At 42.3% G+C, this 25,304-nt stretch overlaps 2 protein-coding genes across 5 annotated transcripts in view; one reads left to right on the top strand and one right to left on the bottom strand.

Annotated features, from left to right (window-relative positions):
• Nucleotides 1-1,403: 1,403 nt before the first annotated feature.
• HABP2 (hyaluronan binding protein 2) lies at nucleotides 1,404-25,114 on the top strand. Its single transcript, XM_059476824.1, has 14 exons — nucleotides 1,404-1,522; nucleotides 9,832-9,868; nucleotides 14,718-14,852; nucleotides 15,918-16,025; nucleotides 16,437-16,553; nucleotides 16,879-16,998; nucleotides 17,644-17,815; nucleotides 18,250-18,338; nucleotides 18,468-18,699; nucleotides 19,589-19,734; nucleotides 20,073-20,207; nucleotides 21,720-21,865; nucleotides 22,731-22,931; nucleotides 24,534-25,114. The coding sequence occupies exons 1-13, from the start codon at nucleotides 1,454-1,456 to the stop codon at nucleotides 22,905-22,907; spliced, it is 1,683 nt and encodes a 560-aa protein (XP_059332807.1). The 5' UTR covers nucleotides 1,404-1,453; the 3' UTR covers nucleotides 22,908-22,931; nucleotides 24,534-25,114.
• NRAP (nebulin related anchoring protein) overlaps nucleotides 24,178-25,304 on the bottom strand; it is a 48,206-nt gene continuing 47,079 nt past the window's right edge. For all 4 annotated transcript variants that reach the window (XM_059476823.1, XM_059476820.1, XM_059476822.1 and 1 more), the window contains one exon: nucleotides 24,178-24,593. In XM_059476823.1, coding sequence (XP_059332806.1) covers nucleotides 24,492-24,593 — 102 coding nt within the window. In that variant the 3' untranslated portion in view covers nucleotides 24,178-24,491. The remainder of the gene's footprint in view (nucleotides 24,594-25,304) is intronic.

Below are 25,304 nucleotides of genomic sequence, written 5' to 3'. Positions count from 1 at the left end.
TAGGAAATAGCATCACACAAATATGATCTACATTTTTTCTTGATCAAAGAGGCTGAGGAAAAAAATAATTAAAAAGTAAAAGCCTTATGCAATGAGATTTAAAAGAAAACTTCCGGGGCTGATAAGACGCATCTGGCACAACTTCAAAGTCCATCAAAGTACATATAATCAATGTTTGTCAATAGCAGTTTTGCATCCTTTAATTTATCTTTCATGGATATAAAGCATGATGTTATTAGGATCCAGTCCATACCTTAATTCTGTTTGAGATTTGATGAATCAGGGCTCTATTAAAATTCAGTGCAAATCAGCTTACTCAAGGACACATTACATAAAGTCACGTGTTATCTAACTCCTTTTATCTTTTTGTTTTTCTAACTAGTTAAAGAATCTGGAATTTCATAAACTTCTCTTTGTGGCTGGCCACCAACATACTGACTCAAACACATATTGCTTGTAGGCACCTGCTCAAGGTATGCACATGTGGCATAGTCAGGATACCAAATTTCTTTGTGTATTTTTTGGTGTATGAAATCTCCTTTAGGTATGTTCATGCTCCAGAGCAAGGAATCATCAGAAACAAAGTTCTCTGGCATACAAATTTCAGCACCTGCCTCTGTAATCAAGCACTCACAACTGTTTCTTTCACCACAGAATCACATTCAGGACGGGAAATTTTTAAGCCCTTGGGATTTCACTGCTTTCTTCCTTATATTTCAATATGTGAACACTATTTTTATCACTTTCTGCCTTTTCAGGTTCTAAACTGTCTTGGAGAAAGAATGGTCACTTCATTTGTTTTTGTGACATGCAGCACAAACAATATCTGATCAGCAAAAGTTTGTCAGCATTTCTGCTACAGGGGGTTGTTTATTCTTGCAGAAATTCTCTGATTTCCTGAGTTGCTACCATTGTTACAAATGCTTCAGCCTCAGGACAATAAAGGTTACTCAAGAATTTAGATTTTTTTATTAAAAAAAAAAGTCCTGGTTCTCACATTAGTGGAATAAATCTTGAGGACATGAACTCTGATTCACATTTGAAATTTAGAAAATAATCAAATAACACACTTTGATGCTCTTAAAAATCATATATTATGTAACAAGATCTCAATGTTTTTCAGGTGAGAGAGAAGTAAGTATGATTCATACTTTTTTCCAATTTAAAATAATAGATGAAAGATAATTCTAATACAAGGTAAATGCTTGTTTTTATTGTTAATTTAAACTGTTCCCATCCTTGTTACTTACTGAATTAAAACATTTGCCAGTGGTCAATACAGTGATTATCTGGACAGGATGTAATTATTTGATCAGGGCAATCTGTTGAACATTAAACAATATTTGAAGCACGGTTAATTATTTGCACTGAATTAGCTCAGCCTCAAAAGACTCTGACTCGTCTGAAAAATCATAAGCAAGAAGAAAAAACTAATTTCAAGAAAAAAACAAGGATGGCTAACAGTGCTTTGACACTTCAGGTTCTTCCACTGGTTATTCTCCTAGGGACCACATGTTTGGGTGTGAGTATGTTTTTATTCTCCTTTTCTTTCTGTGTGGTAGCTCTGCTGTATCTGCATTTCAGGCCACTGAGGTGACCAAGTTAATGCATCATAAGAGGGGAGCCCCATGGGTTTTTTTTGAAGCAGACATCTAACAGTGTCTAGGAATGGCTCTCCTGAGTTTACTGAGTGGCCACACCACTCCGGGTGGTCTGTGGTGGGGAGCATGGTCCCTCTCCTGGCCCTGGGCACTAAGAAATGCTCCAAAACCCTGGGCTGCAGCATGGGCAACTCATCTTAAAATCATAGAATGTTTTGGGTTAGAAAGCACCTTAAAGATCATCTTGTTCCAACCCCTTTGCCATGGACTGGGACATATTCCTCTAGAGCAGGTTGCTCAGAGCTCCATCCAGCCTGGCCTTGGGTATTTCCATGGATGGGGCATCCACCATCTCCCTGGGCAACCTGTGCCACTGACTCACCTCCCTCACTGTAAATTTCCAGTCTTCATTCTGAAGGGCCTAAATGTCTGGTTAAACAGGTCAGGTAGGCCCTGCCTTGGCAGTTTTGCAAACTCTTCTGTAAAAGGTAGAAATTCCCTCAGCCATATGTTTTGAATGACTGAATTATCGTTGCTGCTAATGTGGGAGGAAGGTTAATGGCAAAATATTCAACACAGCTAGGGGTGACCAGAGCTCTGCTCTGGCAGAGCTTGATATACTTTCCTACATCTATTCATCTCCTCTTTAAAGAAGACTGGAAGAATGACTTGTAATCAAAGGAAAGTTAAAAGTCAGTTTAAAAAAAATTTCTTTTGTTCTTCCAAGCAATCAAGTAGATTTTCTCATGAAGGAATCTGAAGTTCTTGAAAACATCTGCTTTCTTAGTGACTTTTCCTATGTGTACAGGTTCATATTTACTGAAATACATTGCAAAAATTCAGATGTTGACGTGTTTAAATTGAATTCTTTGGGAAAAATATATAGTGAGGCTGTTTAATGGATTTTTTTTAAAGTCTGGAATTTGAGATCAGTGATTTTCATAACTCAGTAGAGTAATTAATAATTAGTGTATTACCACGACCCATGCCACACTTGGTCCAGTATGGATGCAGGATCTTACTGAGGGGATCAGCTCTAGGGTACTTAAATGCCAGTTTTACAGACTTTGTGGAAACCCCATCTAGTACCAATAAGCTCATCATGAATTGGGCAGTGGTAATTCATGCTCAGTTAGGAAGATATGGGGCCAGTCTTAGACAACATGAAGTTTTGCCCAGATTCTTTCTAATGAGTCCTAAGTGTTAGATTGATTCAATGCTTTGACAGTCTTAATCTAACTTTGCTTTAAAAATTGCTATGGAAAATGTAGAGTATATCTCCCCCTGCCCCTGAAAATTCATTAACATTGCTGAAATGCAAAAGCAATTCTGCTGTCACTGAAAAGTAGCACGACAGAATATTCAGCAGGCTAGTTTTTAATAAAACATGCTTTTTCTTCATAATTAATATAACAAGGTTTTCTGGCTTAGCACTTGGCATGGATCCCAGAAAAAAAAAAAAAAGAGGGAATGAGTTGCCATGATGTGACCATTGCATGACAAACAAGTTATGAGAGGATATATTTGTCTTAATGATTTATCCTGAAGAAAAAGTTGCACTGAAATAGCTTGAATGAAAAGATAATAGATGCACTTTTCTGAAACCACAGAAAACACTCTAAAATTACTAGTTTAATCCTTTTCTAGAACTATCGTTTTTATTTAAATCTGTTTTTAGAAGTAATAAGATGATTAACAAATATTATTGGTGAAATATAGCAGAAATCAAACATGGGTTTAAGCAGTAGTTCATGCTGAGTCAGTGATAATCGAACAAGAAAATACTTGGGCATCCATGGATCTGACAGGTTTGGAGCAGAATCCGAAAACGAAAATTTTCATTCAGTTCTTTCATACTACCTGAAAATAAACTGGTTCCATCTGCATGAATGTGTACTATTTCCATAAAAGGCATAAAGCTGCATGGTGAGCACTGAATTTCGTCCTTTACTTTAGCATCTGTGTTGCAACTGCACCAAAGATTGTCTTCAGACATGGCAGGTCTTCTTGGGTTGGGTTTTTTACCCTTGCTTTTCATTCCACTTTTGCCCAGCAAGATACTGTAGTAGAAATGTGCCTGCCATCAAGGTACTGTATTGTTAAGTATTTCTTAATTAATTTATTAATTCAAAGAGAAAGCCAAAGAACTCTGCTGCAACTGAGCCTATCCTCAGTTATCCAGACTTGTACTGAAGCAACTTTTCTGGAATGCACTCAGATTTGAATGCCATGCTTAAATGTTGTGCTGAGTTGGGCTAGAGAAGTCTAGAATAGGACAATAGGAAGTTGGATCCCACAACACTCCAGTGACAGCTCTTCCCATACACCAGCCTGCAGCTCCCACTTAGCAGTGCTCTAAAGTGATTCAGCACATGTTTGCAGGGAAAAAAGTTATTTTTAAATCTACAAGTGTTCAGATCAGGCCTTTTCCTTGTATCAGATATCCCTGCAAACTCACCATCCCTGGCAGCAGGGAGGAAGGCTTGCAAGGGTCAGAGTAGCAGAGGTGGCTCTTCACTGAATATTTTGGGACTTCAAAAAATTGATGTCCACTTAGTTGTGATGGAAAGTGTTTTGAAATCACAAGCCTTGTCCAATCCAATAACCAAGTGCACTTAGTAGTGGAAAGGGAAGGATAAAAGTATCACATTAAGATCAAACAATTGTAAAAAAGAAACCCTTATCATAAGGGCCTATGGAGAGCTCTTGGCCCACTGTTGCCAGCAGTGCAGGTCTTTCCTTGCTTCAGGTGCTTGGAGACCGACATTTTGGGGTGTTCCGAAGTCAAGTCTGTCTAACATCTTTTTCTGACCCCCAAGGGATCCATTCTTGTTGTAAACCCCCTCTGCTGCTTCCCTTACCCTCACTGCAGGGCTGCACCACGCACACAGGGCTTCACTATCTGCTGTGCTGATCACTGTGAAGAGAAGTGAATGCTGCCAAGCCCTCCTGGATTTGTGGCCCATAAGGTGTAATGCACTTCTGCAGTGCTCTCCTAAATTTACCTGATGCAGCAGGAAAGCAACAAAGCCCTGGGAGCGCCCCCAGCTAATTTTGCACGGTGCTCTCAGAGAGGGAAGCGTTCCTCACTGACCCCCCAAGGCAATCAGCTTATGCCCTGCAGCGTGCAGGTTGATATCCCGTGTAACTAAAGGGACTTAATGACTTTGCATAAGCTTTAAGTCTAGCAGTATAACCTGCATTCCCAGGACTGGCTGCAGGAGTGTTTGATAGCACAGGCACTCTGTTGGTGTGACTAGCTGGCTCCTGCAGCCCCCTGAAACACATTTTGTAGCTTCCCTGTGCTGTGGCATCCTAGGCTGACCCCATTTTTCACCTGGGAGCACGAGTGCACTTCAATCACCAGTGAGCTTTGAAAACATCCAGCTGCTACCAGGCCACCACTCACAGAGCAAAGATTAATTTGGAAACTTTGATCTCTTGGAAAACGGGAGCAGGTAACTCCTGAGCAGAGGACCAAGCTGGTTTCAGTGGCGCCTCTGAAGGGTCTTGCTTTTTTTTTGGATCCCTGTGGGTTTTGTATGAGTAGCTACCATGGGAAAGGTTCACCACTAAATAATCAGCAAAATAAAGATTTAAGTGTGAACTTCTCTGGGTACTCTGGGACTGGTTGATAAGGAGCACACCATTTAGTCTGATGCACAAATTGCAGTTCAGTGTGAAGGCAGGAGATGTCTTGTTAGAAGTGAAGAACTCAGAGGCTTTGGTGGAATCCTTTCAGAGAATGGTTTCCCAGGCTAAAAACACAACATGTGTTGCATGTGTGCTCCAGATGATAATATGCCCTGCTTTCATTATCCTGCAGCCATGGCCTTGGCTGAGAAATACAATGTCATTGCTGGAAAAGCCACTTTCCCTTGAAGTTCAAAGACTGTCACTACCCAAGATGGTTGCAGGCAAAAATCTGGCCGATTGTAAGAGCATCAGAACTGTCGATTCCCTCCTCCTTTGGCAAGCAGCCCAGACAAAGGTTCCTACTGAGAGTTGTCAGCAGGATCAAGGGGTTCACTACGAGCAGGCAGTAGCTGTGTCTGCCCTCGTGGCTCCTTCATGGCTTGTGTCACTTGTGGATGGAAGTTGATCAAATATCCATCTTCATTCTCCAGTTCAACCCCATCCCACCTCCTTCATGGCTGCAAAGCTGTGACTGCACAGATGAACAAATGAAAGCATAATCTTTGTTTTTCTGCCACAGAGGCCAGTTCATGACAAGTTGCAGGAGAATTTGCAGGACTTTATGCAATTGAGTGAAAAAGCCAAATCCTACCAATGCAGTTTCATACTGGAATTCTTATAGTGCTTTGTTGCAGAGTCTGTGTATGTATAGTGCTAGTTTTTGTCTCTCTTGCTACTCTGTCATGCAAGCTTGAGTGATTTCACTGTTTTCTCTGGAAGTCTATTTTGCACACATATAAATTCACATCATAACCCTGAGTTGTCACCTTTTTGCTCTCCTTCTCCACCTGCTTTTGTGTTTTAGTGATTCATTTTTACTGCAATAAGAGGTAGCAATAGCAAGACACAATAAACAGTTCAATTGCAGAATGGCCCTGGCAGCCATAAATAACTTCCCTTGAATTTGGGGCCAAATCTTTCTGGGTTTGTTCAGAAAGAATTGCTAGAGATTAACTGGACATTTTTGTCTGAGAAAGAGCCATAGGATTCCATCCTGAGATAAAGAAAGCTCATGGTTCTGTCATTCCTGTTTGAATCTATTACATTTCATTGGCCTCAATTTCTTTAGGAGTTGAAATGGAAACATTGCATGTATCATGTATGTGCAATGTAATTAGTACAAAATCTATTTAGCAAAATTTTCAAGTTTCTTTTTGAAGAAATGAACTTTTAGTGAAGTGCTAATCTTTACAGTGACAAAATACAACAAAGGCCAGGTGAAATTAGGATATTTTGATTTTCGCAATTTTTGTCTTGGAGACCTATAAATGTAGTTGGCTCCATAGTCAGCAGTGCACTGTACCTATGTAAAATGTCCTTTCTTTTTTTTTCTTTTTACTGTTTGGGGGTTGTTGTTATTTTCTTTCTTTCTTTCTTTCTTTCTTTCTTTCTTTCTTTCTTTCTTTCTTTCTTTCTTTCTTTCTTTCTTTCTTTCTTTCTTTCTTTCTTTCTTTCTTTCTTTCTTTCTTTCTTTCTTTCTTTCTTTCTTTCTTTCTTTCTTTCTTTCTTTCTTTCTTTCTTTCTTTCTTTCTTTCTTTCTTTCTTTTTTTTTTTTTTTGGTAGGGTTTCTTTTTTATGAGCCTGAAGTAGTAAAATTTAAAATTGCTCTCTGCAAATTCTTCCAGCTCTGTCCCTCATCACTGCAGAACTGCTATGAACAGAATCCAGTGGTTTTATTCCATCTTGAGAGAGCACACAAAGTATCGGTGTTGAGCTGCAGCAAGGAGACCGTTTGGTGAAACCAGCCCACGGTCCAATTTCTTCTCCCCCCGCCCCCCTTCCTTTTGTTCAAATCCTGCTCCTCCTTGGGCTCAGTGTTGCACCTCGTCGGAAGGACAAGATCCTCCTCTGCTGGCCACGAGCAATACGGCACTGCAGGCAGGAGGCCCTGCCTGCTCTGCCCCTGCCTGCCTCCCTCCTGCAGCCCCCTCCTGAACGCCCACCCTCTGCACCCCTTCTTCTTCTGTATCCATCTCTAACATCCTGCATCCCCCATCCTGCATCCCCCATCCTCTCCTGGAGGGGATGAAGGGGAGAGCTCCAGCACACAGGAGGGAAGGAGTGAGCTCTTCCTCCTCCTCTGCTGCACACCACCATGGCAAGCTTCAGGCCATGAGTCAAAAAGTGAAAATTTGGCCCTCTCCTGGCTAGCAGGGGTGAAATTGCTTCAAAACCAGTGTGGGCTGGTGAGTGGTCCAGGGGACCCCAGGACAGAGGAGAGAACTCTCCGTGCTGAGAAGTCAGCTCTGCCAGAGGTTTTGCCCCCTGTGGCTCTGCTGCTGCAGTTTGTGACAGGCACACGAGGAGGGAGAGCTGCAGCACAAAAGGAGATGCAGGAGCCTTCAGTAAAGATTGTGTTTAACTCCTGGACTCTATGCTGAGTGCTCCAGAAGCCTTTGTTCCCAGTAATATTTATATTGTGGCAACAGAGTGCTTTCATCCAAAAGCAGGAATCAAATTCTGAGACTCAGTCACCAGCCACCAAGCCATTGCCTGCTCTGAAGTGTGATACTGTAAACCTGCACATTGATGAGGGCACCACTTTATTGCAAGAGGGAGTTTAGGGTACCTACCTTTCTGTGGTCAGCTCTACCCATGTTTGGACAGAGCAGCAGATGAATAGCCTAGGAAAGAAAGTAGTGTAGCACAATGCTGCATCATCTCTCATCTTTCCTATTTCCTCGGGGTATGAGCATTGTGAAAGTGATCTCCACCCTATAGCTGGGAAAACTGAGGCACAGAACAGCCTGGTGCTCCTCACTCTGCCTGGGCTGAAACCCTCCAGCATTCCCTGGAGTGCCAAGGGCTGCCCCCAGTGCAGGGACAAGCTCACTCAGTCAAACCTTTCAGAGCCAAACCCTTTCCAACCCCATAAGGCAAACATGACAGCCGGGCAGCACAGAGAGCTGGAAAGTGAGATGAAATGTTTCTTGCATCATCCTGCTCCCAGTGCTTCTTCCTTGTTCTTTGTTTCATCAGATCCTCCAAAAGAGAAGAGTACACTTGCAGAGTTTGTTTTGGTCTGTGTTTATGGATGAATGCTATCACTAATTGTAAATAGAGCAATTAGACCTTTGCTTTATGTGGTCTCCATTGGGGTCTGGCAAAGGATCTGACGAATGCTGTACCTGCACTCAAGAAACATATACACCAAGGACAGAGCTCTTACAGCCTTCTCATTTACCATCATCTCCACACTCATTCAGGAGGGGCAATTGTGTGAGGATGTGTGTCCTTCCAGCTGCAAAGGATTTAGTTCTGTATGTGTGTGGCTCACTCAAATGCACCTGGGAAGGGGCTCTGCTGAGTGGCTCAGGGGACATTGCTCTCATTAAAGTCAGTGGGGAAGGGGAGAACTGGAGTTTCTGTTCTCCCTGGCTCAAACACAAGAGGGATGCAAAGGCGCCTGAAGCAAAAGTTCATTTATATATTCCAGAAAACATTCACAAATGTGAATTCTAAGCTTTTTATTTTGTCCTGTTTCTTATTCATTGCTTCTGATTCATTTGTTCTTAGTCTTAACCAGCATTATCTGAGAATGTCTCTCTTCAATGTATAATGTGCAAGTAAACAGGGCATATATTTACAACTAATTGTATCTGTAGCAATATAGAGGTGCACATAATAATTGCATGTGGATGCTGTCTTTGCTATGTGTGTTAAATTGTTTGGAAATGCATTTTACTCCCTAAAATTATGTGAGGGATGAAGAATAGCACTTCAAATCTCCTTCACACCCACTGTTAGGATGTGTATCCTCACTGCAGGCAGGTAATCCTGTCCTCAGCTGGGATTTGGAGCAAGAGGAAAAGCAAACGGAAATTGTCACGCTGGGGATGCGTCCTGGTGTAAAGTCAGTGCCTTTCCTTTCAGACGAACCTCACTCACACTCTTCAAAGGCTAAGAGCTGTTTTCCTTCTTCTTCTGTTCCCTTTTGTTGCTTGCCCTTGATCATGAGTCAAACAGGAAAGGCTGGAGCCCCACGTTGGAGGTGGGACACAGAGTGCCAGAAATATTCTCCTACATCCAAAGATTGTTAACAGCCTTCCAGCTCAGGGGTCCAGGTCCCACTGGGCGCACCAGGTGTAAGGTCCTGGGCCGTGCTGCACTGCCCAACATCCACTCTGCCATGCCCAGGCACCGCCCAGCCTCCAGCTTTGGCAGCCAGCTGGAGTGTGGTCTCTGTCAGCATCTCAGAGAAGTTGGACAAATAATCAGTTTGCCACCACCTCATAAGCAAAGAGGAAACTTAACCCATTCAGGTCATGTTTGCCCCAAATCAGACCAGCCCAGCAGCTTAGGTGGTATTCTTGGAAAAGCCAGACCTCTCTGGTGGGTTGTTGACATTTTGTTACCCTTTTGAAAGAGCTCTAAAAATCTAGGTCAGTTGGCTCCAAAGTGTGTGTGGGGGGGAACAGCCTTATCTGGATGTCCAACATTAGGGGCAAACAGAACTTTGTGCTGTAAGCAAAGCTCTGTGCTGGTTTCCGTTTTAACCAGAAAATGACTCTCTGACCTTTATTATCTCATGCAGGCTACCCATTCTTTCCTCTGGGCCAACACGATGGAAGGTAAGTGGTTTCAGTTTCATCATTTCAACTTCTGCCTGCCACAAAACTGAGAGGCTGGCAACCTGGTTCATCAAGACCCTTTCCTAGTGCCCAGTGCAGAATTATTTTAACTTCATGATGAGCCTTTTTGTGCTTAAAATATGGTCTGTGATCAAGTAGAAAGTCTGTTTGACTTTGGACAAGTAATATGGTGAATGCTTTCAGACCTCCATGTGTGCTGCAGGAGACAGCAGTGCATCATGTCCCAGCCAGGAGTGTGTCTGACACACTGCAAACAAAAACAGAGGTACAGCAGCAGTACCAACATACAGCTGATCCCAGGGTTCTCCTGGACCACACCTGCAATTCTCAATTCTGTCCCAAACCATGACTTTTCTGCCACTCTCTGCCTTCCTGTGCTTTGGGGACCAGTAGGTGACAGTGGCCAATGGTCTGGAGGAGAGGTCATGGTGCTGGGCTGCAAACCTCACAGAAGGACGAACAAAGACCATAGTTGGGGATCAAAACTGGAGGTCAAATAAATGAAGGCTGACTTTCCCCTGCAGCATGCAACTAACTGTGGAACTTATCTCTGCAAGGCTTTGCCGCAAGTGCTAGAAGATTCAGAAACAAGCCCATGCAAGTAAAAATCGTTAAAGGCTGTGTCGCATTAAGATGTTGATAAGGGAAAAGCTGTGATGAATATTGTGTGAGGATGTGTAGGATGTTTGAGGATTTGTATATCCTTTCACAGTCTATGTGGGCCATGTAGAAGATTATGGTTTTATTAAAAAGTTCCGTATTTTTGCAGGTAAGCTCTGCTCTTTCTTCTCTTGATTTCAATGGCTGAGTTTATAATGCATATCTAATTAAATATCACAATAATTTTGCTGATTTTCCTTCAAAAAAATATGGTGAATGTTAGTATACCATTATTCATTTGCATTCCTGTTCATTTCAGTGGTATTTGGGCTTTCAGGTTAAACCAGAAATCTTATCTCTCATACAGCAGTGCCCAAATCAATGTTGCTGTTTTGTGTGTAGAAAACAAATTTCCAAATCATTTTTATGTCTGAGCTCAGTATTTGGGCTCTGCAAATATTTGATCACAGTCATGCACTTGATTCAGGGTTACACAGCCTTGTGCAAACTGGTTGATCTGCCTTTTGATGGTAGCTTTAACAATTTCTTAACTCATTCCCTGCCTTATGGTGCATGGTCCTTACATCTGTCCCCCCACTGTTCCCACAATCTTCTTCTCCCCATCCCCCTTAAAGTTTCCACTCCTTCAGCCATCACGATTCCCCTTCACCCGCATCCATCCCTCTGAGGAAAAAAGTGCTGCAAAACTGCTTTTAAGTAACAGCCACAAAACTATTTGAAAGGCTTTCTGGCTTTGTTGTTAGCTGGTCTCCCTTCTTTCTGAAGCTGCAGCTACTCCCAGCCACAGCTTGCTTGGAAGGGAGGAAATACTGTGAGGTCTCATCTCTGCAGAAGTAAATGGGGAATATCTCATTATTTAAAATACAGTCAGGATTTCAGCCTCATAAAAATAACACTGCAATAATCTCAGAGCTGGGGACAAAAAGTATTTAGGGGGGTGGTAGGAAAACTCATCCTGCTTAAATTAGGCCAGATTTCAGTCAGTCTCCAGAGGTTCAGAGAGCTTGAATAAATGCTGGGTACTTTCTGGCACTCTTGATGTGTGTTGGTAATAGGCTTTAACTCTGCACATCACTCATCTTGACAACTGCAGTCCAACAAAGTTACCTCGCAATTCAGGTCACCCGATGGCATCCTAATGCATCACTTTCCCACTTGGAACATTAGTCATCACTTGATCCAGGGAAGGTTTTGAAACCAGTGTGACTGTCGGCGTTGGGGTATCTGTTCTCTCCGTAACAGAGAGCCCGTGTCAGCTAATGAACAAGGGGATATTGATCAGAAATCCATCGCTTGATTGACAGCTCTTGGCAATGTGAAAAACTGCAGATGAAAGCTTGCACAGTTTAAAAGATCACCCAGACCTCAAAGCTGATTTGAAGCTTTAAAAGTCAATCTCTGTCTATCAATTACGGGGGGATTTTTTGTACTACACAGAGGAAAGTTATTCTTTGAAAATTTGCATGCAGGATGTCTAATTTAATTTCATGTAATAGTCACATTTCAGTGACAAATGTCAGATCACTGCTTTTTTAAGCATGTTAAGGTTTTCCAGCACTTACAAAGAACGAACACTCTGATTTAGTAATATGTTTAAATCAACCAGTGTATCAGACTTTGTGCTTTAATTATGTGCTCAGATAAAAAAAGTGTTGTTTTTGCTTTACTAAACCTATGGCTTGTTATGAATAATTTAAAAATTTGGAATGGGAGCACTTCTTAAATAAGAGATGTGGAAGCCAAATAGTTATTTAGTGTCAAAACAGTGATAAATAAGAAGACATCTCTTAGTTTGATATCATATGCCCCAGTGAGGGTTTTCTGGTCTTTGTTTTTCATTGCTCCATGCAGCTGGAGCAGCTGGGAGGTGGGAAATATCACTCATGTGACCTGGAGGAGCTATGTCTGTTTCTCAATTTCATGAAGAGGAATAGCAATGGGAAAAGCAGGGACGCTGGTCATTTCTCAGATCTGCTGCACTCTTACATTGCCTTGGCTGGTCTCCTAGGTAGTAGCCTCAGCTTCCTGACTCCCATATCCACATGGGGGACAGGGTACCCAAAAGGCTTTGCTCATGTCTTCTGAGCCCTTTCCACATGCACCCTGAACTCCATTCCTTGGCCATTAAATTTCTTGTAATGGTAATGCCAGCCCTTGAGGGGATTGCCCAGGGTTGCCTGCTTTACCTCAGCCCTGGCTACCTGAAGCTGCCCTCCTCAAGCGCAGCTGGGTGCCAAACTCAGCAGGTGTGTTATAGCCTCTCCCAGAACTGCCCCATCAGTGTACATGGGGGATTGTGCCCCCAAACCTTGTGAATTACATCTTGGCCATCTTGTTTACAGAACAGCTGAACTCAAAAATCATTCATAACCTGTCAAGTAATTACATAAGTATTCTTAATAAATGATTAATCTGTTGCTGAGAAATCATGCCAAACAAAAGTCAAATTACAGTAGTGTCATTTCTTAACAACACACACAGAGCAGTTGGCTTAAAAACCAGGGTAGATTATTCTGCAATGGCTTAGCTATTTGTCCTCATTCAGGGCACTAATTTTTCCTCTGTTGACTCAGGAGAGTCCTCTGTAAAGCATGGTGGCATGTTTGCACTGTGCCTTTCTCAGCCGTTGCTCCCCTGTTCATCCTTCATAACTTTAAGCAGGTATATTTTTCCATAAAAAGGGATACCCCATCCTTCAGACAGCATCTGTGGAAAAAAAGCCAGAATGCCCCTCTAAGATTCTGAAAATAAACAGGGGATACAAAATCAGACTACTTCAGACAGTTCCCTCAACCTCAAGTCGTTTGCAAAATCTCCTCTCCAACAAAGTGAACTTGGAGGCTGCATTTCAGGCAAAACTTCCTTTTTGTTTTTCTTCCTTAACTACATCACATTAATTTTAATTTTTTTCAGTGTAGACAATGTCCTTATCTTTCAGCAAGATCCTTCTGTTCCTCAGCAAGGCGTACACTTCTGCAACACTTGCACATAGTCGAGACTCGGCTCCTGTGGAAATAATGAGCTGAGGAAAAGGAGTCTTGACTTGACATAGCAATAAATGAGGTGAAACTTTCCTCTATTTTTTTTTTTTTTGTGAGAAACGAGAGTTGGCATGTAGGAAAAAAAAAAGAGAAGAAAAAAAGACGGTTCTATTTTAATATGAAATATAAAACACCCATTGTACAAACGTGGAATTTCTTTCTTTTTTTCAGAAGCAAAGAAAGAATAAAGATAAAGGCTGCAAGTGAATGAATGAGGAGAGAAAACTAAGATAATGCAGTCGATAATCAGTTCAAGGCAAAGCATTATCCATGGGGCCATCGGTCCGGCCCTAGGGGAGAGCTTTTTAAAATGTCTCTGTACGTAGCTTAGCTTTGCTCATTACCATAGCTTGTCTTTGAAACACTGGAGTGGCTTCCACTGGCAAGAGCTGTACCTGTGGCAGGAGCCGCCAGTCCACTTTAATCAAACACCCCCTGTGTGGTTGGCAGAGCCGCGCTCCCTGCAGGGTCCATGAGGGCTCCGGCCCCTGTAGGCCACGGCTGCCAAGGCAGGGATGGGCTCCTCAGCCAGCACATGGCTGCAGTGCCAGGCCCTCACTGTCAAAGGCTGCTTTGTGGGTGAGAAGTCACAAACTCGTGCAGGTGGATGACTGTTCCCCCAATTGCTCTTGGGATGGGACTCTGTGTCCCCTCACACAGCAGGGCCTCCATGCTGGGGAAGGCCCTGCCTCATTCTCTGCAGCAGCGGTGATAGTCAGCAAAGCAGCTGGACAAAGAAAATCTCTTCTTCTTATAGGAGCCTAAATCTCTTTTTGTGCTGGTGCCAGCCTTATTGTCAGTCCTGGCTGTGGTACCACACTCCTTACGCCTTTGCCTGGAGACCCTGGCCTGCATTCCCTCTGGGGCATCCTGGCTGTCACCACTGGAGCCACCTGGGCAGCCAGAGCCCCAGTGCCCCTCAGGAGCATCCTCGAGGGCAGCACTGGGGCCAGCTGTGCTCAGGTGAGCTCTGTCTATGCCGAGGAAGAGCTGAACAGCATCTTTGGTCCTCAAGATGGTTACTAAACCCACTGACATCCCAAATCAGCTGAAAGGGAAAAGTATCTCAGGAATAACTTCTTTCACAACTTGTCTCCTTCCAATTTTAATTCCTGTTCCAGTTTTAATCCTCTGTTCTTTCACTCTCTTCTCACCCCTCCCTGCAGATGAGACTGAGGACTATGAGAACTACGAGAACTACTACTATACAGAAGCAAATCAGGACACCAACCTCCAGCAGGAGCTCTCGGAGGAATTTAGCTGGATGGAGACATCTGTAGGCGACTTCACTTACAGGAGAGGTACCTGTCAGGGGTGGGCAGGAAGGCAAGGAAGGGGTAAAATCTCAACCCCGTGCTTGAAGCATGAGTGTGGCAGGCCTGGCTGCCAGCCTGCTCTCGAAATGCCTGCATCAAAGGGATGAGTTAGGAGAATTGTTTGCAATGTTCTTCTTTGTATTTCCCTTGTAAGGATCCTGTGTTTTATCTCCAGGTTTCACAGGCTGGATTCTGATCATGCAGAACATTTCTGATTGCTACTACAAAAAAGCACAGGCTTATTTGTCTATAGACACTGTAAGATGTAATTGCTGTTTTCATGGGATATATGTTCTGTATTTATGCTAGGAACCAAATGTAGAGCAGGTTTTTTCTTTTTTTTTTTTCTTCTTTTATCAGTTGCAGACGTTTTATTTCATTTTCATTTTTTGTTTTGCTAAACTTCAGGAGAACAGGAAAGGATGCTAGAGATTGCTCAAGGGACTCAAAATGGGAAGCCAGGGAAGTTGCCTGTAACACTCTCCCAGTTATCCCCTGGTACAAAGCAGCAGAGCTGACTTTGGACTTTCTCCAGTACCAATTGCTCCTGGCAGCCTGAACTGCAGTGGAGATATTAAGCACTGTGTAAGGAACAGCACATGAGTGACTTTAGCATGTGCCAGCTCCCTTTAGGCAAGAGCCACCCAGAGGTTTGGTAGAGTCCAATGGTAGTGGTGGCTTTTCCAGAGGAGACTTAATGCTATGTTCTGAACAGGACATTGCCAAATCCACATCACTCCAGACTCAGTCCATGAAGGCAGACTCAGTCCAGAGACAATGCCACAGAGACAAATCTATCTCTGATTAAAGGAAGGAACTTGCCCCATTACAGCTCTGTAATAGGGGGGTAGAGGATGTCCAGACCCAAAGCTATGAGCCACTGCAGCTTGAAATAAACTCCTGTGGGTGCTGAGTTGATGCACAAGCACAGCACTTGTTACAGAGGATGCTGTGCCCAGGAAGACAGACTCTGGCAACCACAAAATGCAAGAAGAAAGAGCATGTGATGAAGGTTGAGATGCTGAAAGATCTCCATCCTTACCTCTACAGACTCATGCTACTCCAGCCCCTGCAAGAATGGTGGTACGTGTGAAGCCAAGGGAAGTGACTTCAGCTGTCACTGCCCCAAGCCATATGGTGGGACTACATGTGAAAAAGGTAATGGCTCTTTTGCTAACCTACACTCCTCATTTTGGCAGGTAATGCTATTGTTGCAACTTTATAAACCCACTGTTTGTTGAGCTGAGTGCTTGAACAGCCCGGAGCACTCATGTCCATAGCTCTTAGGACCTCATCCAGGCCAAAGTCTGTCCAAAGAGCATCCAGTGAAATAAACTTCAGGAGTGCAGAGAGTGCTCCTCTATGCCCTGCAAGGTGGGCAGTGGGGAGCTGCTCATTGGTTTTTTGCCATAGATGCTGCGAACAAGAAGTGAGACCCAGAGTCCACATCTGCCAAATGAAAGCTTCCTTAGAGCATCAAGGGAAGGAACATTCCTGTGATCCCTGCAAGGGCACAGCTCCTGTGCACACACAAATGCTGATGATGTACTTTATGTGTGTTTTCCACAGTGGAGGACATGTGTCTGGAGAAGAACTGCCACTTTGGTGACTGCCTGATTACATTAACCCCACCCTATTTTAAGTGCAGCTGCAAGCCTCCCTACAAGAGACCCTCCTGCCAGCGTGGTGAGCACTCGGCTGGGCACGAATTGTGGTGGGGACAGCACCATGGCCAGTCTGCAGTGGGAAATCACTCACTGCAGAGGGTGGTCCTGCCCTAGAAATGCTGCTGCTCCCATCCATCACTGGCCAGTGATGAGTTATGCTTGTTTTGCAGGGTGGTGGTTCAGTCATTGGTAAAACCCCCAGAGATATGTGTTTTACAAGATTTCATGAGAACTTAAAGCCAACAGGCTGAGTGGGAGCTCTCCCCAGCTTCCACTGGGCATGTGAGTGTCTGTGTAGTGTTCAGCACATTGACAAGGCTGTTCTGTGTTTTCCACATTGACAGCATCCAAACAGTGCAGACCAAACCCTTGCAAAAATGGAGGCACCTGCATACGGAACAGATACAGATCAAAATTCACCTGCAAGTGCCCTGAACCCTTCAGAGGGAGATTCTGCGAGATCGGTATGTCACAGCCCCTCAGGGGGAGGAGTGAACCTCCAGGGAGCAGGGGCTGCTTCCCCCTGCAGCCAGACCATCTGATGCTATTGCTGTAGCATCCTGTGGTGACTTCCTGTCACTGCTCCAAGAGCCTGACTACACCGGTGCACCGGGGACCTTGGAGAGAGGGTTAGGGGAAGAGGCTGACTTCTGCTGCTACTTCTGGCAAAGGGGCTTGAAAGAGTTCCCATCTTGGTGTTTTCTAAGTGTGCTTTGGCAAGGTCCCACTGGTGCGTGGTTAGTGAGGTCCAGAAGTCCTCAGAGGTTATACATCACAAAGAGAAGAAATGTCAGGATTTCCTTAAACATTCAAAATCTGATGTAGTAAAGATGCCTGCCTGTTTGCCTGTGACTCCCCAGGCTGAGGGGACTGCTTCTGATGAGTGACATTTAAAGTCAGTCAAGGTAGAAGATGGGCAGATGTTGGGACATTATTCGAATTTCTGGCCTGTGCACAATATGGAACATAATTACTTGGTCCAGTAGGTACTTTTGATCCTCCATAAAATGAATGTAGGACAAGGAAAGGAAGGAAGAGGAACCACTTTGAGCAAGGAACAACACAAAAGTCATTTTCATAAGTTCATTTCAGTCATTTTCTTTCTACAGGACCAAATGATTGTTATGAAGAGGACTCCTCTACTTACAGAGGTAGAGTGAACCAAGCAGAAAATGGCAGGACCTGCCTGCACTGGAATTCCCACCATCTCTTGGACCATCCTTTTAATGCCTTTATGGAGGATGCTGACACACATGGCATTGGGGAACACAACTTCTGCAGGTAATATTTTGAAGACGCATCTGTAGAGGTCTGTATCAAAGAGATCCTTGAGGACAAACTGCTCATGAATTTGAGAAACTAATGGTGTTAAAATCTTGCATCTTTTTAGACACTACCTGCCCATAAAATACCAGAATATTAGAGATACCTTCTCTAATCATGCTGATATGAGGCTTCCAGAGCTGCCCTCTTTGTTTTGAACCAGTCCCACATTTTTCTTATGGCTAATATAGGGAATAGACATGGCAATAGTAATATGGCAGTACTGTATGCCTTGCTCAGGCATCTTCTTTGTCAATCTTATGAAATACTATCTTTTGTTGATCTCCCATATGGGAACATGAAGCTTCTCCCTTAGAATCCTCAGCTCCTTCACTAGTTTCATGGAGATTTCCCCATTCCTGCTGGCTGATTCTCTCAACTGTTCCCTTCAGGAATCCTGATGAGGATGAAAAACCCTGGTGCTACATCAGGAAAAATAATGAAGTGGATTGGGAATACTGTGATATTTCACTCTGCGCAGGTAAAGAATTAGAATCAAGTGATTTGGTAGCACATAGGTGGTCTAGAGCAGTAGGGGACTCCCTGCTGCTTAACTCTTCCAGTCTGATATTAACTCTGCATTATACATCTGCTGTCTCTTCCAATGCAGCTGAAGAGACCCCAACAGAACCCCCTACAGACCCCCCTGAAGTATTCCAAACATGTGGACAACCAGAAGTTCGTAGGACACTCAAGAAGATTTATGGTGGATCCAAGGCTACACCTGGAAAACATCCCTGGATGGCATCTCTGCAGATACAGACTGCAGATGGGAATAAACATTTCTGTGGTGGAGTGCTAATTAAATCATGCTGGGTTCTTACTGCTGCACACTGCCTTGAGTAAGTGCATGTCCTGTCATTATGGTAGACAAATGTATAAAAATCAGGATAGCTAGTAAAGGCAGTTTGGTATCAAAATTATTTGCAATCAAATTAATTGCTGGGAGTCAAATTGAAAGGAAAACATATATGTGGACAGAAAAAAAATAATACATGCATAAAAATGTTTATATACTTGAAAATGGTGCTTGCTGAAATAACAAACTTAGGCACCACTTACATAAAATGAGCTGCAAAAAGTTGTGTGACAGGAAAAAAGGAGGAAAGTAGGAAGATTTTGCAATGTGTAAAAGAAGAACTCTATGCAAACCTCAGGAGATATTGGGATGCCATAAGCAACATCACCTATTACATCAGAATTAAGTTCTTCAAAACAGTCAAAATATGTGTGTAGCTTTAATTTTTTTCCGTGTCAGCTAGCTTAGAATACTACATTTCCTCCAACATTTGTATTGAATCAGTTGGAAACCACCACCCTAGTAAACAGGTAAATTACACACTGGAAATAATTTCAACACATATAATTTTAAATATACTCAGACACTGGCAAGCAACTCTACTGCCATGGCTACATGAGCTGCCCCTCGTCATCACTGCCACAGTAATAGACTGTGTGCATGCTGCTACTCTGCCCTAAAAGGGAAAGAAAATCAGCTTAATTACAGCTGATTGCAGGTTAAAATCACTTTATTTCATGACTGCAACAAGTTAAGAGAACATGCATTTTCCAATACCGCTACTTTCCTATCTAAGCCTTCCTATAATGATTTTAGGAAATCTTCTGGCCAAGCTTTACAATAGAAAGAAATATCTTGAGTTCCTGTTACTAAAAGTGCACCCCCACTGATAAAAAATGTCCATACATTAAGGACTTTTTTTTTTTCCGCAGAAACCTAGAAACAAAGATCCAAGTAGCCCTTGGCAAACAAAACCTCAAGAAGAAAGAGGATCATGAGCAAATATTTGATGCAGTGGAAGTAATTTTACATGGCAAATACAGAGAGGAGACGGGTCATGCCCTATACAATGATATTGGTAAATCCTTTATTTGATACTCACATGGCTCACCTCCAACCTTTGTTGTTTGAAGTGCCTCTCTCCCACCAAAGTGAATGTAAAATTCTCATCGATGCTATGCTCTGCAAATAATCAGGCCAAATTTTGACTTAGACCTGCTTGAATCTCGGGATGTAAATTGTGATGGGCAGACAGAAGTCACTGCTCAGGAGGAGCCAAACAATGGGAGCAGGTCCAGCATAGGCAGGCAAATGGGAGGTTGGGTTTATGCAGCTTGGCATGGTAACAACTGCTCACAATAGTTAGGGATCAAAATTAGCTCCAAATATTTTTGTAATTGTTTATCTCCTCTCCAGCACTGCTTAAACTGCAGCCTGTTGATGGTTACTGTGCAGTGGAAACAAAGTATGTGAAAATAGCATGTCTCCCAGACTTCTTCCTTCCTGCTGGGACTTCCTGCTTCATTGCTGGATGGGGTGACACAGAGACAGGTACTTGTGGGCTAACTGGATTTTGGTGGGTACTCTAGTGGCAAGGTGGGCTGCTACTTTCAGTAGCAATTTCCAGACACAAATGAGGATCTAGACACTGGTGAAACCAAGACAGGGAATTAAAAAATAAATTCAGCTAAGCCATGCCACACAAATTACTCATTAGCAGAAATCTCTAACTGCTAAATCAACCAAACCTGTTAGAATTCTGATAAGATGCCTGATGAATTTTTTAGCCTGCCATCCAACTCTCCATGTCATGGTTTTATCTGAAGCCAGCTACAGAAGCAAAGAAGTATCAAGAGAGGCTATCATATAGCTTGTGTGTTTCAAGACAGCACCAAGAAAGACAGGAATTTTCACATGGTTTTCCAGCCCATTGGGTAGGATAAAACTTTTTGGAAGCAGCATCTGGACCCTCAGATGTACTGAAAAATAAAAAAAAATTTCCAAGCTTTTCAAATTCAACCAGCTCTATCCAAAAACCTTTCTTGCCCATGGTAAATCCTAAGGGGAGAAATTTTTATGCTTAAAAAATGATAATGGCAATTTTCTGAAAGATGCATTTTCTCATGTTCTTCTGATTGATATTTTGCTGTGAAGCAGCAGAAGGAAAACCTGTCACTGAGGCTGCAGTAGGAGTCCTAGTGCTTAGTGACTGAAACAGCCTAATACAATCCATGGGACTGAACTCTCCCTTCACATAACTCCCATTGAAGTGCACAAGAGACAAGTGTGTTCATTTGATCAGAATGCACCAACAGAATTTAATGGACTTTTTTTAAAGCTCCAAATAAAGTCTCTCTTAAAAGGGTAAGGGGGATTTTATGGCTTTTCCCCCCAACAAAGAATATCAAGTACCCTGTACGTGTTCAAACTAAATGGCTCCTTCTATGAGCAGAGCTATTATTAGCATTTCAGGAAATCACTGCAGAAATGGAATATTTCCTGAAACTCAAGCAGAACCAAACTTATAAACCACCTTTAATTATCTACAGATGTAGTATTTTGAAACTAAGGCTATTGCCTTTAGATGTCAAGTTATGTCTTTAGATTCACTGTAATTAATCATTGCCCTTAAATATTGTATGATTTTCAGTTTTCATCTGTTTCATTAGCTTGCATGTTAAAGCATCTAATAGAACCAGTCTGAGAAGCACTGAGCAGCTCAAAATCCCACGGGGACCTCTGGGAGCTGCAGAAAACCAGCACCTTGGAAAAGCAGGATTACACAGAGAGAGCTGATTGGAACCAAATTCTGAATACCTGACTTAACTTTAATTTAGACAAACACTCTGTCCTGACTGAAACTTCATGCTCCAGCTCATTGGAAGCACATTATTTCAGCCAGACAGTTCTTTCCTTCCCAGGCTAGAACATGCATCATCCCCCCTTCTCTTCCCCCATCCCGTCTTTTTGCCCAGCAAGCTTGTATTTTGAATAAAAGACAAATTTTGAATATGACAGGAATGAGAAGAAAGTGACTCCATTTTTTTGGTGCACATCCTGTAGGTGGCCCATCCAATCAGCTGTTAGATGCCAATGTCAGGCTGATTTCACAGAGGAAATGCAATGAACCCAACTTACATCAAGACAAACTGGATGACAGCATGTTTTGTGCAGGACGTCTTCGGAAACCCGGAATTGATTCTTGTCAGGTGTGTGGCTTTTTCTGTATTTAAACACTATTTTTTTTGTGTAAAGAGTCAGGCTGTGCAGAACTTTGGCAATGTGCTGCATATGTACCTGTTCTCACATCAGTTTTTCAACAGCCTTTCTGCAATACCCTTTGAGCTGTACATCCTTAGAGCTAATATTGCCAGTGTCACCTACAGGCAGATCTGTGGAATCAAGATACTTCTGAGGCAGTTTATCATAATAACATGAAAACTTGCTCCTTTTGTTTTTCCTCAGTTTTGTTATGGCCTCTACCTTGACTGCCAATTCTAATCTGATTTTCACTATCAGAGCTAAGATTGCAAGGAGTCAGTATTGATGATTCTCTTTATTACAGCTAACACAAATGTGAAACAAGTTCATACTTATACCATTGAAAGGTAGGAAACAGTTTGGACAACACTTTCTAAGGTGAAAATTACCACTGTAAAGCATATTTTGCAATAGAAATCAGAAACAAAACAAAAAAAAATGCAAGTAAGCAACTCAGGCTATTTTGAGGAGTGTGAGACAGCTTGGGTTTTCATTAATGCCAGGGATCCCATCTTTACCTTTCTGAGTTCAGGCTCTGAATTCCTGATACTTTCACACCTGGGAAATTTCATATGACCTTGTCAGATTTATGTCACAGACTGGAAAAAAATTAAAACTTACGGCCAAAAAGTCCGGTATCATTTGACCTGGTCACAGAACTGCAAGTCCACTTAGGGGCTAAGCAGCATCTGATGGTACATCTGTCAGAAAAAAACCATCATTACAGCTTCAAAGTCTTGTGATGAGAGAAGCATTCTGATTTTGGTTACTATTTTGCTTCACACTTTGAACATGTGTGCTTTTCTTCCTCAGGGAGACTCTGGAGGCCCACTGACTTGTGTAGCAAATGGCTCCTACTACGTATATGGCCTTGTGAGCTGGGGAGAGGGATGTGGGTTAAAAAACAAGCCAGGAGTTTATACCCAGGTGACAAAATTTGCCAGTTGGATTAAAGCTGTAATTCAGGATTCATCAAGGTCACGTCAGTAGGAGAGAGCTTTGGAATGACAAATGGTAAGTAAGATTGAGAGTTTTACTGGTTTTATTCATTCCCTAAATGCCTCGTCTTTGACAAAAAATATGGCTGATATTTTCTTATGGCCTACATGGGGCATCCTACATCACCATCTTGAAAATAGCCTTAAGAGTGTTAGCTAGAATGTCAGTGACAGTTTTTCTGTTGTGGGCTTTGAAATAAGCCCACATTTTTTAGCTGAACAGATCAGAAAGTAAAGCTACTCCATTTCTTCCCCAAACAATGAAAGGGCCTGATATGTTTCTAGATCTGCTTTTCAAGCTGTGAAAATTCTCCCAGCTCAGCTGCTGCCAGACATTTCCTCTTCTCCTCATGCTCCTCTCTAACATGTGTTTTTTCTCCACTCATTGGACCCTGACACCTCAAAGCTATCGGTGTGTGCGCTTAAAGCCAGTACCATTTTTCACACACATAAGAATCACCATGGGGCTGAGTTTGCAAAATTGCAGCCATTGGAATTTCCTGAGGAGAGAGGATCAGTCAGGATAATTATTTTTAAAAGCATTTTGTGAGTAAATAACTACAAATTTTATTAGTGATGCATTTCATATTGATAAACCAAACAAACTTTCAGTGCTAGAATCACCCACTTTATTCCTGACTGGAGAATAATGACATGCTATGCTCCAGATCTACAATGGTTTATATGTCCTTAACCAGTGAGAGCTAGTAGTACTAAATGCTACTAAAAAATCTGTCTAAAGTCATTGGATAATTTGAGAGTTCTCATAAGATGTACCTGTCAGATTGTGTAACTTTTGCCCAATGATTCTGCACAGAAATTTGAAAAACAGGATTGGTATTAAATAAGGATATAAAGAACAGACTTGTTTGTGAAGAGCCATTTTCTTAAAATAGTGATGTCATTCTCACTTGAATTCCAGGGTTTACAACCTTCTCTAAGCAGCTACCTAATCTGTCAATAGCTGCAAAGAGTAATTCTGAGTTTTTACTACTGCAAAGAGTAATTCTGATTTTTCACTTGGGAAGATTTGGAAAAAAACTGAAGAACTGACTGTGACCTGAATCCATCCTGATAGTCTAGAACAGATTCCCTGAGTCTGCTAGAAGACCTGCCTTTGGCAAGTCAGTGATAACTTTTCTCCCACTGGCCTTTGACTCGTTCATCTCTTAAACCACCTGAATTGTGCTTTTGTATTCCCTTAGGTCAACGGTGTCAATATTCCAGGAACATAAAAATCTCCAAAAATTACAAACATGGAATAAGAGTCACCTGATTTATTAATTATAAATTATTTAATATTCTACCATCCATGATACAAAGCTGAGCCTGCCAGTCATCTAGTACTAATTTCATTTACAGCTTTAAATAAATAGCAGAATCTGTAATACATTCAGTGAGAAATGACAAAGTATCCACACAAAATTAAAAAGATCAGTTATAAATTGCAATGTTTTGGTTACCTCTTAAACCAAAAATTCTTAAATGCCATCTATTGTGTTTCACATAAACCTGAAAAAGCTACAGGATTTGCAGGACAAGATGAAAATCTATTTATGTTATGTCATGTTTCTGTTTACTTCTGATAAAGCTGCATTTGCCTTCTCTTGACTTGCAGAATTTCTGAAGCATCAGGATTGACTCCAGCTTGCTGAGATCCTTCTGTCCCCAACTGGTCCTGTAAAATCACAATCCAAAAAATTGTGAAACCTGCCAGTGGATAGGGGAGGGCTTAAATTATTATTCTATGACAGTATTTTCAGATTAAAAATTACACAACTGGCAAAAAATAGAGGAAAATCTAAATCACTGTTCTGCAGAGAGCGGATTTCTGCTGTGGAGAAGTGCAAAAAATGGACCTGTTCATGTAAGTTAGATACCTCACATACCAAAGGACAAAATGTGCTCAAGTCCTGGTTTCTGTTTTGAAATCAGAAGCAAACCAGCAAACACCTGAGTTCCACATGGACTGCACACCTGTAGATTTCCCTGGGACCATCATTATCATACCTTTGACTTATGAAGATACTGCTACTACTCTCAGTAACAGTGGCTCCCACTGCCTCCATTACTCAACCATAGTTTTCACTTATTTCCTGAGTAGCTTTTCAGATGGGAATGTAAATCATGGGTACGTGCTGTTTCTCTTGGTCTGGATTTCTTACCAAAGTTAATAATTAAATGATCAAAATATTTGAAGTGCAGTGCTTCTCTTTTCTTGTAGCTGAATGGTTCCTAACTGTAAGGGCTACGAGATTCCTGTATGGATTTCTGCTCTCTTGTACTGGGACACTGCAGACTGGGAGTCATCCCTGTGACAGAAGGAAAGCCTGGAAGATTCCTGCTTGTAATATCTTTAACCTTGGGCTGGACAGAGGCAGAGGAGGCT

This window comes from Ammospiza nelsoni, chromosome 8, assembly GCF_027579445.1.
Source record: "Ammospiza nelsoni isolate bAmmNel1 chromosome 8, bAmmNel1.pri, whole genome shotgun sequence".
Classification (NCBI taxonomy): Eukaryota; Metazoa; Chordata; class Aves; order Passeriformes; family Passerellidae; genus Ammospiza; species Ammospiza nelsoni.
Note: the sequence above shows the minus strand (reverse complement) of the source record. Positions and strands in the feature narration are given on the sequence as shown.